Source organism: Babylonia areolata, chromosome 5 (genome assembly GCF_041734735.1).
Source record: "Babylonia areolata isolate BAREFJ2019XMU chromosome 5, ASM4173473v1, whole genome shotgun sequence".
In the NCBI taxonomy this organism is placed as follows: Eukaryota; Metazoa; Mollusca; class Gastropoda; order Neogastropoda; family Buccinidae; genus Babylonia; species Babylonia areolata.
Window position 1 is genome coordinate 2,276,125 of NC_134880.1, and position 13,461 is coordinate 2,289,585.

General features: G+C 43.4%; 1 protein-coding gene across 1 annotated transcript in view; it reads right to left on the reverse strand.

Annotated features, from left to right (window-relative positions):
* Window positions 1-2,846: 2,846 nt before the first annotated feature.
* LOC143282557 (uncharacterized) overlaps window positions 2,847-13,461 on the reverse strand; it is a 17,178-nt gene continuing 6,563 nt past the window's right edge. Inside the window, exons 6-12 of the mRNA XM_076588244.1 lie at window positions 11,954-12,026; window positions 10,045-10,189; window positions 9,060-9,261; window positions 6,476-6,539; window positions 5,840-5,959; window positions 3,431-3,529; window positions 2,847-2,978 (exon numbers count right to left, since the gene is read on the reverse strand). Of these exons, the coding sequence (XP_076444359.1) occupies window positions 2,847-2,978; window positions 3,431-3,529; window positions 5,840-5,959; window positions 6,476-6,539; window positions 9,060-9,261; window positions 10,045-10,189; window positions 11,954-12,026 (835 nt within the window). The remainder of the gene's footprint in view (window positions 2,979-3,430; window positions 3,530-5,839; window positions 5,960-6,475; window positions 6,540-9,059; window positions 9,262-10,044; window positions 10,190-11,953; window positions 12,027-13,461) is intronic.

Below are 13,461 nucleotides of genomic sequence, written 5' to 3' on the forward strand. Positions count from 1 at the left end.
AAGTAGAAAACAGTATCTGGATCAATACATGTTGACTGGCCCACTGGTAACACTAAATAAGAGGTCGCTTATTCACCCACAAGGTCAGTCAGTGGATGAGACTTTGAAGTTAAACATCGAGGATTTTACTGACCTGAGTAAGAAAGATGCTGCGTCAAACTAACTGCCGAAGCTACACCGTGCCTCAAAAGCCCACAATACTAGCAAACTATTTCTACCGTCTGAAGACAGTAAATAAACAGCGCAGTTGTTACACACCAGTTCTTTCAGAACTGTGAAAAAGCAACAGGAATCCCCAAACCAAAGGTATGTGATATTCTGCCTTTCCAGAACTGTTCCATTTCATTTTACATGGGTTACTTTGTGACGTCAGTCAGCCATGGCACAACCACTTACATGTTCATTACACCAACCTGCCACCCCTATCGTGTCAACTGAATGGACTATACTGCAACAGCTATTTTTAGACAGGCAGCAATCAACCAAAACATCCTTCAGTACTTTGAAATATCACTGTCTGCTAGGAGTTGTTTAGCATATTTATACATGGCCTCCGAACGATACGGAAAACAGTACATTAAAGATTATGTTAGTGTTAAAAAACAACAACTTAATACATCTTTCAAAGCTAGGTACTGCATGTTTTACAGACTTCTACACTTGGACTACGATAAATAGACACACAGTTGGCAAAGGTCAGATTTATCCTCCTTCGTACATGCAGAATACAACATGATGTACCGGTAACTAAAATTGTGCTTGGAAAATCGATTCTGTTTGTTTGTATGCCTGTTGGGGACATTTATGCAGTAAGTTTTTTTGTTTTTTTTAGGCCTGTGCACAAATCTCTCTCTGAATAAAAACTTAGCTGCCTTCTTCGCCTCCTGTCAATTACATGTTATCGCGAATTATTGAGTGAATGTGGCACACTATAATGCAAGATGTCCGCCTCCATCGATTCGTGTCTATCAAGTACAATTTCTGTTACGTTTATTCTAGTTAATGTGGTTATATCTGTAAAATATTCATATGCAGTAAATACATCAGTAATGCAGTTAGCATCATTCTCAAATGTAAATAGTGTAAGACTGTCCCACTGAGTATAAAACACAAAAGCCTTTTTATGCTTCGAGTCGTGTTTGATGTAATGTTTTAGATGAGTGAGATCTGTTATAGACAATTATATCCCTTACTGATAATTAGTTTTCAGCCAAAAAGTTTTTTATGTCCCATGAGAGATCTGTGTGTAAATGTAACTTCCATTTTCAGCAACAAAAATAGAAATGAGCTGCTATTGTCCAATGTGTCAGTATATCACATAAAAATGCTAAGTTTTGTGTATAAAAAAGAAAAATGTAACATTAATTTTTTGGTGAAACTATTTAAATCTATTTTGTGCCCTTCCCAGGGATGCAATTTCATTATGATTAGAACGTATGGAAAGAACTCATCATTTGCTTTTGTTGCGCCAAATTTGGTATCAACTGACTTAGTATTTCCAGAGAAAATGACAATGTTAAAGTTTACTACAGACACACCGACATACATACACACACACACACACAGACAACTGAACACAGGGTTATTATATAGATTCACATTGTTTAGTGCACAAGCGAGTCAAATAATACTTCTTTTTTAACAGGTTGAAATATGCCAGCATCAAGGTACTAGCGCTAAGCTTGAAACCTTCCGAGTCAAAACTTTTGATCACAATTCTGTTCCATGTCTGCAAGGTATTTCACATTAAAAGTTTTTTTTTAAAGTTCAAACAAAGCTATACAAAAATAAAACAATCAAAAATAAGTAAAAACATACTTTACAAAATAACAGAAAGGTATATTGCATTCTGATCCTTCTCACATCGTTAAATTTCAAGAAAAACAAAAGACAATAAACCTGCTCAAAATTTCAAATGAAACAAACAAATACTAAATCAAGTGGTTGGAACAGGAACAATGGCTTCATTTGATTCATTGATTCATCGTTATTTCAAATCACTTCTTCCTTCTTCCTCCCTCAAACAGGTGAGAGCAAAGAAGTGGATCTCACAGGTTGCACCAGGATACTATTTATATCAGCGACACTTACTGCTTCCAAAGCCAAGGCAGTAACTTTCAAAATCTGTGCTAAAAAAAAAAAAAAAACAAAAAAAAAACACACACACATACACACACACAAACCACCAGAATTACAACGGGTCTGACATGAGTTACTGACAAATGTTTTGAAGACCAAAAAAAAAAAAAAAAATCATAGTTATGAAGGTTAGAAGTGGGGAAAAAAACAAAAACAAAGAAAAGAAAGACAGATTGACAGACAGACAGAAAGACAGAGAGAAAGAGAGAAACTATAGAGACTTATTTAAAGAACTACAAAGAGACCGAAAAAAACCCTCATAAAAACAGACACACAGAAATGATTTTAACATCCTGTCACTCATCACACCTTAGCCAATCACAAAAAAAAAAAAAGATCTCCAACGATGAAGCAAATACTGATGATTGTTTCTGAAGACAGGATGCCAGTAGTAGTGCAGGTATGCTGCTATGCAGCACATTCAAAATGAATAAACAATATTGGGTTGGAAGACACAATCATTGTTCTCAACATGTACATGAATATTCAATTGATAACTAACACATCAGAATGCAATAAGAAAAAAAAAAAGCATGGTCCCATGTTGCCTGATTTATTGTCAATGTGGTATACCATATTATATACCGTTATACACACACACACACATACAAACATGCACACACGCACAAACACATGTGCACACCCACATATTCACACACACGCATACAAACTCTGACACACTTTCTACACAAACTGGAGCCAAACAATCACCAGCGTTTGATGAGCTGATTGTGTATCTCTCTATGTTCACTTTTCGTCAGCTTGATTCCCTTCTCAAACATCTCCTTGGCCTTCTTCTCTCCACAGTGCCTCACCTTCTTCAAGGCATACACGATGGCCTGAAAATTATAAACAAAAGTGTCAATACTATACCTTTAAAAAAAAAAAAAGAAAGGAAATTAACACATACAATGACCTGGAAAAGAAAAACAACAACAACAACAAACAAAAAAACAACACAAAAACACAAAACAAGATATGAACACTACACATTTTAAACCAATGTGTTAAGCACTGTAAAACTTAAAACTGGACATCAAAGTATTCAGTGAAGATTACCAGTGTACTCACCACAAACCTTTTAAGTTCCCCTACTATCATCTTACTTCCAAAATCAAGTTCAGGTGGAACACTCTGCTGCTGTGCTTTATCACTGACAGAAACCATGTCCTCTCTCCTCCCCTGTCCCCCCACCCCAACCCCCCCAAAAAAGAAGAATTACAAACCAAACTCCACAAACGAGCCAAATAACATGTAAACTATATCTTGTGACATGCATGAGTTCCCCCACCTCTGGTAACCACACCCACAGGAGGTAGTCCATGTTGGGCAACGTTTGCTGGGTCAGTTCTTGATGCCAGTCACCAATGTGGTCCAGAATCATGTCGAGCTGTACAAGGAAAAGTAAAAGATTAACATAACTGAGAAAGAGAGATAGGTGAAAGGGACAGGGGAGGGAGAGGGACAGGGGAGAGGAGAGGGACAGGGGAGAGGGACAGGGGAGAGGAGAGGGACAGGGGAGAGGAGAGGGACAGGGGAGAGGGACAGGGGAGGGGAGAGGGACAGGGGAGAGGGACAGGGGAGAGGGACAGGGGAGGGGAGAGGGACAGGGGAGGGGAGAGGGACAGGGGAGAGGGACAGGGGAGAGGAGAGGGACAGGGGAGGGGAGAGGGACAGGGGAGAGGGACAGGGGAGGGGAGAGGGACAGGGGAGAGGGACAGGGGAGGGGGAGAGGGACAGGGGAGAGGGACAGGGGAGAGGGACAGGGGAGGGGAGAGGGACAGGGGAGAGGGACAGGGGAGGGGAGAGGGACAGGGGAGAGGGACAGGGGAGGGGAGAGGGACAGAGGACAGGGACAGGGGAGGGGGAGAGGGACAGGGGAGAGGGACAGGGGAGAGGAGAGGGACAGGGGAGAGGGACAGGGGAGAGGGGAGAGGGACAGGGGAGAGGGAGAGGGGAGAGGGACAGGGGAGGGGGAGAGGGACAGGGTAGAGGGACAGGGGAGAGGGACAGGGGAGAGGGGAGAGGGAGAGGGACAGGGGAGGGGGAGAGGGACAGAGGAGAGGGACAGGGGAGAGGAGAGGGAGAGGGACAGGGGAGGGGGAGAGGGACAGAGGAGAGGGGAGAGGGACAGGGGAGAGGGACAGGGGAGAGGGGAGAGGGACAGGGGAGGGGGAGAGGGACAGGGGAGAAGGACAGGGGAGAGGGAGAGGGACAGAGGAGAGGGACAGGGGAGAGGGACAGGGGAGGGGGAGAGGGACAGGGGAGAGGGACAAGGGAGAGGGAGAGGGACAGGGGAGAGGGACAGGGGAGAGGGACAGGGACAGGGACAGGGGAGAGGGAGAGGGAGAGGGGAGAAGGACAGGGGAGGGGAGAGGGAGAGGGGAGGGGGAGAGGGACAGGGGAGAGGGGAGAGGGACAGGGGAGGGGGAGAGGGACAGGGGAGAGGGACAGGGGAGGGGGAGGGGAGAGGGACAGGCGAGAAGGACAGGGGAGAGGGACAGGGGAGAGGGAGATGGAGAGAGGAGAGGGACAGGGGAGAGGGAGAGGGACAGGGGAGGGGAGAGGGACAGGGGAGAGGGAGAGGGACAAGGGAGAGGGACAGAGGAGAGGGACAGGGGAGAGGGAGAGGGACAGAGGAGAGGGACAGGGGAGGGGAGAGGGACAGGGGAGAGGGACAGGGGAGGGGAGAGGGACAGAGGAGAGGGACAAAGGAGAGGGACAGGGGAGAGGGAGAGGGACAGGGGAGAGGGACAGGGGAGGGGAGAGGGACAGGGGAGAGGGACAGGGGAGGGGAGAGGGACAGGGGAGAGGGACAGGGGAGGGGGGAGAGGGACAGGGGAGAGGGAGAGGGAGAGAGGAGAGGGACAGGGGAGAGGGAGAGGGAGAGAGGAGAGGGACAGGGTAGAGGGACAGGGACAGGGGAGAGGGACAGGGGAGGGGAGAGGGACAGGGGAGAGGGACAGGGGAGAGGGACAGGGGAGGGAGAGGGACAGGGGAGAGGGACAGGGGAGGGGAGAGGGACAGGGGAGAGGGAGAGGGACAGAGGAGAGGGACAAAGGAGAGGGACAGGGGAGAGGGAGAGGGACAGGGGGAGAGGGACAGGGGAGGGAGAGGGACAGAGGAGAGGGACAGGGGAGAGGGAGAGGGACAGGGGAGAGGGACAGGGGAGAGGACAGGGAGGGGAGAGGGACAGGGGAGAGGGACAGGGGAGGGGAGAGGGACAGAGGAGAGGGACAGGGGAGAGGGACAGGGGAGAGGGAGAGGGACAGAGGAGAGGGACAGGGGAGAGGGAGAGGGACAGGGGAGAGGGAGAGGGACAGGGGAGAGGGAGAGGGACAGGGGAGAGGGACAGGGGAGAGGGAGAGGGACAGGGGAGAGGGAGAGGGACAGAGGAGAGGGACAGGGGAGGGGAGAGGGACATTAGGCTGGATACACTTGAGAAGACTAATTAATGCACATTATCCTCTCCAGTGTGGATGTCTCTGAAAGAAGTGGTGGAGAAGACATATGTAGCAGGATCAGGAATGGCATACATGATGTGAGAGTGCAAGAGAGAGAAAAAGTGTGTTTGTGCATATATGTGTGTGTGTTTGTTGGCATGCATGTGTGTGTGTGGCCCGCATGAGGCAGACATACAGACAAATGAGTCTACATCAGTTTTAGAAATAACTTCACAATCAAAAAAACATGTTCTAACCTGCTCATCATCGTCAATCGGTCCAGAGGAATTTGTCTGAATCTTCCGTAAGCTGCCTTGGATGTAGAACTGGTGTCTCTCGCTTGGTGTCTGTTCTCGATAGATCTTTGTTAAATGTTTCTGTCAGGACAGAAAAAAGAAATGAACAACATTATCAACATCATCATACAACAGTCAAAAACAGCAGTGATACTTTAAATGTGTTGATCACTAAGAAATGAAATGGACAGTTTATTATCAAAATTACAAGCCTTACTCATGCAACAACAGTCAAAAACATTGGTGATGCCTGAAAGGTGTAGATCACTAAGAAATGAAATGGATGGTTTATTATCAAAATAACTTGCCTTACTCGTACATACATACATATATCATGTGCATGTGTGTGAGTGTGTGGGGGGGGGAGTAGGTGAATACGTATGTCAATCTCTGTAAGTCTGTCTCTGTGCATGTGTGTGTGTGGTATGTGTTTCTGTCTAAGAAAGTCTTTCAATTCTGAATCAGCATATGCAACTTTCCTGCAACATCTGCATTATATTTATGCACTCATTTCCTGTTTTATCACACAACATGCCATCGTACAGAACATGTAAAGAAATTCCAAAACTGGAAACAAGTGACAGTGACAGTGATCACCTTCATTTCTGTTGAGCAAATGAAATCCACAAGAGGTTGATTCTTGTCTTTCCTCATGGCTCTCCTGAAAGAAGCAGGTCACAACAACAAAGTGGCAACAAGTGGTACCTGGTGTTGGTGTATCATGGTACAGATATACATCATCAAGGTATTGTGCTATATGTGTGATAGCAACAAGTGGTACCTGGTGTTGGTGTATCATGGTACAGACATACATCATCAAGGTATTGTGCTATATGTGTGATAGCAACAAGTGGTACCTGGTGTTGGTGTATCATGGTACAGACATACATCATCATGGTATTGTGCTGTTTGATATGTGTGATAGCAACAAGTGGTACCTGGTGTTGATGTATCATGGTACAGACATACATCATCATGGTATTGTGCTGTATGTGTGATAGCAACAAGTAGTACCTGGTGTTGGTGTATCATGGTACAGATATATATCATCATGGTATTGTGCTGTATGTGTGATAGCAACAAGTGGTACCTGGTGTTGGTGTATCATGGTACAGACATACATCATCATGGTATTGTGCTGTATGTGTGATAGCAACAAGTAGTAACTGGTGTTGGTGTATCATGGTACCAGACATACATCATCATGGTATTGTGCTCTATGGTATGTGTGGTGAGTGTTCAGTGTCATGCTTTTGTGTGTATGAACATACATTACTGTTTGAGTGTTTGGCTGTTTGTGCAGGGTTATGCATGTAAGTTGTCGTCTTGGTGTTTAAATTCATGTTTTACACAGTTTTTACACTGTGCAGCACAACTGAGTAGGGTTTTACATGAAAAGGATTCATAAAAAATCAGACTGTTTCTTCTCTTCTTCATATTAATATTACTATCAACATTATCATTATTATTTATTATCATTATAAAATGCACAAAGAAAAAAAGCCAGTTAGAAAAAAATTATGCCTGCAATAGGCACACACACACACACACACACACACACACACACACACACAAATCAACAGAAAATGCAATAACACCCATAAAAAAACCAAAAACAAAATTGAATCATCCAACTTCAAAAACTGAAACTATTCATTAAAATTTTGATCAACTTGACAAAAAAACCAACGACATGAATACTCAGCAAACTGAAGAGGAGTGCAACGAAGCACACTATGGGCAGAAGAAAAGGAGAACAAAGTGTCCTGTAATTTTCCTATAATTACAGAGAAAAGGGGTGAGCTGAGGTTGAGTAAAAACTGTTTTCCAAAGTATAATGCAATGCATTGTCACAAAGCTTCTTTAAAAAAGATATCTCTTACAGGGGAGCGATGGCCTTGCGGTAATGCACTCAACCTGGAAGCAAGTGTTTAAGGGCTCAAGTCCTACATGGACTGAGATTTTCACTCGCCCTTCCAATAGACTTTGAGTGATGGTCTCAACATCAACAGCCATCTACCTGAAGATCTAGTCATCAGCCCCATCCATATGTAACATGCAGCTTCTGTTCAAACGTGTGTGTACGTGTGTGCGTGCGTGCGTGCGTGTGTGTGTGTGTGTGTGTGTGTGTGTGTGAGAGAGAGAGTGTTTGTGTGTGTGTGTGTGTGTGTGTGTTGTGTGTGTGTGTTTGTGTGTGTGTTCATGTGTGTGTGTGTGTGTGTGTGCAGTGTGTGCAGTGTGTGCATGTGTGAGTATGCAAGTTTTTCTATTGATATGCACTTGTATGTATCCTAATTTCTACTGTATCTGTGTTTGTGTATGATTTTCGATTCATGTTCGTATCTTGTTATGTACTATCCCCCCCCAATATTCCTTGTGACCCCGGTACACTTGGTAATAAAGACATATTCTATTCTATTCTATTCTATTAGTCTCATGGATGAGACAGTAAAGGACCAGTGCGCAGCATGCACTTACTGCCCCCCCAAAAAAAAACACAGCAGCAAGAGCTGTCCTTGCCTAAACTCTGTAGACAAATCCCCTCTGATCGTGAAACACAAAGAGATACACTTGCCAACATGAAAACAAAAAAGGTGGTGCCAGATGTTGGCAACACATTCTGCCCAGGGAGAGCAGCCCAAATTTTGTGAAGAGAAATCTGTTGTGACTGAACATAATACAGTGTTATGCATGATAGAATGCAGTACACACTGTCCCTAGTGACTCATATCAGAGATTAACATAAGCTTACAGTTGGGCCAACTGCAAAGTGAGAGCTGTATGATCAATGGTTTCTCAATTATAATGAGAACTCATTTACAGTTTGGTCTTTTGTGAAAGACTATGACTCTCACACTAGGAGACAAGATTACACTGGCTCTTAGTGCTGCAGCCTTGGAGGCTACTTGGCCTCTGGGGGCATCCTAAGACAGACTGTCTAAAGCTCTCCTGGCTGACAGAGAGGGGAAGTAACTTGGTCATGGTACTCTCCACTATGATCAAATTCCAGCGGAGACTGTCAGGACAGCAGTCGACTTCTCTGTTGTTTTGACAGTCATAGTCTGACACAACTATCATACATCACATTAAAATATAGAAAACACTCTTCTTGACCTAAAATCACATAACAACAAAATGGAGCAGTGGCGTGTGGGAGAGAAGATTGGGGAAGTGTCATTACCTTTCTGCCGGAGTCATGGCTTTCCTACGGTAAGTCGACTTGTTCTTCAAAGAAAAGTCTTCAGTGCAGGAATCCTTTTCCTTCTCTCCATCTCTTTCCTCTCTCTTCCTCTTTCTTTTCGTTGGATAGGAATGGGTGTCTGCTGGCTTCTGGGGAAGAGGCTGAGATGGAGGTGGGGCCTCTGCTTTTGTGCTGCTCTCGTCTGAGGTCAAAGAGCAAAGTTCATTTCAATATATGAATACTGTGAATCTATGTGATACTTATCAACAGTTCAATAATAAAATGTCTTACTGTTTCCTCTATATTCATCACCTTAAGCACAAATGTTTATCACAGCAAGCTACAGAAATGAAAATGGTTTGAACCACTATACACCAATTAATTCCTGTTTCTTACCATATCTAAGTTTTCTTTAAAAAAAAAAATTAAAAAAAGAAGTTATAAATCATAAATTCCTATAAGCACACTCTTGCACACACACACACACAAACACATACATTCACTGAGATTAAAGATAAAAAAAAGAGAGACCCTGACAGTAACATCTAAAATCAATCTACACACAATCATGCACATCCACCTTGCAGTGGTATCTGGGTGCTAGTCTTTCGGATGAGACAATGAACCAAGGTTTCGTGAGTAGCATGCACTTACAGCACATGAAAGAACCCACAGCAGCAATGAGGTTGTCACTGGCAACATTCTGTTGAAAAATCCACTTTGACAGTAAAAAACCCAAAAAAACCCCACAAACACTCAAAGACAATATTTTTTCTTTAATTATGGGTGGCACTGCAGAGTGACAACATGCTCTCCCTCAGGAGAAGTCCAAATTTTACATGGGGAAATCTGTTGTGACAAAAAATGTAAGACAACAGAATACAAGGGGAAATCTGTTGTGACAGAAAACGTAAGACAACAGAATACAATTGAACACAACCTCATATCTTGTAGCATGTTGAGGTGAAAGCCAAGACACCTGTACCTTCACTGCTCACTGGCTCATTGAGGAACACCTTGCATGCTGCCTTCAGGCCTAGGGCTCGCTTTGTCAGGTAGTCCACCATCTTGTTCAAGGCAGCCTGGAACTTTTTCCTCATCTCCACACACTCCAGGTTCTTTCCTTCAGCCTGTCAGACCAGAAACAAACTGCACTTGTGACCATCAGTGGGAACACGTCACCAATATGATTCACACCAGACAGGTAACAGACCATACAAGCACCAGTGGAACATGTCACCGTAATGTTTCACACCAGACAGAGAACAAACCATACAAGCACCAGTGGAACATGTCACCAATATGTTTCACACCAGACAAGGAACAAACCATACAAGCACCAGTGGAACATGTCACCGTAATGTTTCACACCAGACAAGGAACAGACCATACAAGCACCAGTGGAACATGTCACCAATATGTTTCACACCAGACAAGGAACAGACCATACAAGCACCAGTGGAACATGTCACCAATATGTTTCACACCAGACAAGGAACAGACCATACAAGCACCAGTGGAACATGTCACCATAATGTTTCACACCAGACAGAACAAACCATACAAGCACCAGTGGAACATGTCACCGTAATGTTTCACACCAGACAAGGAACAAACCATACAAGCACCAGTGGAACATGTCACCAATATGTTTCACACCAGACAGAGAACAAACCATACAAGCACCAGTGGAACATGTCACCAATATGTTTCACACCAGACAAGGAACAAACCATACAAGCACCAGTGGAACATGTCACCAATATGTTTCACACCAGACAAGGAACAAACCATACAAGCACCAGTGGGACATGTCACCAATATGTTTCACACCAGCCAGGGAACAAACCATACAAGCACCAGTGGAACATGTCACCAATATGTTTCACACCAGACAAGGAACAAACCATACAAGCACCAGTGGAACATGTCATCAATATGTTTCACACCAGACAGAGAACAAACCATACAAGCACCAGTGGAACATGTCACCGTAATGTTTAACACCAGACAAGGAACAGACCATACAAGCACCAGTGGAACATGTCATCAATATGTTTCACACCAGACAGAGAACAGACCATACAAGCACCAGTGGACATGTCACCGTAATGTTTAACACCAGACAAGGAACAGACCATACAAGCACCAGTGGAACATGTCACCAATATGTTTCACACCAGACAGAGAACAAACCATACAAGCACCAGTGGAACATGTCACCAATATGTTTCACACCAGACAAGGAACAGACTGTACAAGCACCAGTGGAACATGTCACCAATATGTTTCACACCAGACAAGAAATGAAGAAACAAACTGCACGACCATCAATGGGGGAACATGTGGTATGAATTCACTGATGACAGTCAGTTGTATAGTTCTTCTCCAGCTAAAGACTTCAGTTCTGATCTTCAAAACATGCAGTTGTGTTTCACTGGTGCAAAACTGTGGCTGATGACAAACACACTGCAGTTGAATGATGAAAGAACATTGGCACTGAACTCTCAAAATTACCCTGATTCTATCAATACAATATTCATTTATAGATTATGTCAACATAAAGAAAAGCATTTCAATTTTCTTTCCCTTTTTTTCTTTTCTTTTTTTACAAGTAAGAGATAAAGGAGAGAGATGAGGGCAAAGAGATTTTTTTTTGGATACCTTTTTTAAAGTAAGAAACAGCTCAAAACACCTCAAGAGACAGGCTATGGGGCGAATATTTCCTCCAGATCTACCTATATTACACCAGCTTCATCAGTCTCTGACATTCTTTCAGAGATGAAAAAAAAAATAAAAAGACAGCAACAGCTTTTTCAATATTAAAAAAAAAGTAACAGCTTCTTCAAAATCTGCATATATTATAGATACAGGTAAAAAGCAGAAAGACTCACCTCAAACTTGCTTTTGTTTTCATGATTGTACGGGACAATCTTGTTTTTGTTGTATTTTAGGTAAACCCTTTCCCTGGGAAAAAAGAAGAACAAACATTTTAAAAACCAAGAACATGAAATCAAGGCAGTGTTCTTTCAGTCAGTCAACCAGATAATTCTCACAGCCTAGCACACCTTGAATGAAGTCTCAGCCCCAACTAACCAAGAACCCCAAACCTCCGGCCATAGCATGTCAACAAGGGTAGTGAACATGTCTTGGAGACACCCCTAGTGTGGTACTATTCTGTACAGTTTTAAACACACACACACACACACACACACACACACACACACACACACACACACACACATCTATTCTATCAATCTATCTATCTCATTCTTATTCTGGCTATAGTCCAGCCGACCGCACAGGGCCATACCAGGACTGTCAAACCATACAAATGCTCAACAGCGTCAACTCAAAACTGTCACATCTACGAAAAAAACACTAATACAAACCCACAAAATACAGTTCAGGACACAGTATCCCAACCATTTAGCTCCTTATGGCAAATAAGACTAGGCCATGCTGAGGACGCCAGCCATTCCGCTTAATTTATCATCCCCAGGTTACAAAAAATCGTGAAAAAGAAAAAAAACAATACTTCAAAGCCAAACAAAAAATACATAAAAAGGCCATATAGGCAGATAACACAGCAGAATGGGCAGCTAGTGCCCATCCCAGTGTTTACATCTCACTACCTAATCGCCAGAGCAAAAAGCAAAGATAGTACCCGGAAATGAGAAAAAAGTGTCACGGCTTGCTTGAAAAAAGAAAGGGGAATGGACTGGGAAGGCAGAAAAAGGAGACAACAGTGAAGGCAGAAAAAAGGCAGAAACAAAGAGAGTGACAGAAAAGAGGACATTTCTAGCACAGAATTTCCAGAAGGCAGGGATGCTATTTATACTGGAAGACCCCGGGCATCGCCACAGGGAGTATCTATCTATCTATCTATCTATATATATCAATACAGGCACATCAATACAGGCACATATTACACTACCACAACTGAAATACACCCATCCTTACACACACACACACACACACACACACACACACACGGCTGTTAATACCATGCCTTACTACTTACCTACTTAAAACATCTTATAAATTTAACAGCATATGTATATCAATGTGTTTAAACCATTTACAGTTTAAATGTCCATCAAAAAACACACACATCAACCAGTACAATGACTGAAATATCTATGATGAACCATCTCAAGGCTTCTGATAATGTACTGTATCAGTGTATGTTTACTGATCAGGTCCCTGGGATGTTTGAAAATTTTCTATAATGAACACATGAAATGATTGAAAAGCATGTATAGGAACTTCAGCCTGGCACTTGAAATCCTTGGAATGTCTGTTACACAAGAGCTGTTTCGATTTGCCAATTCTGGGCCCAGAAACCAGACGATTATGACTGGAATATATGTCTGTCTGTTTGTGTGCAGGTGTGCAGAGA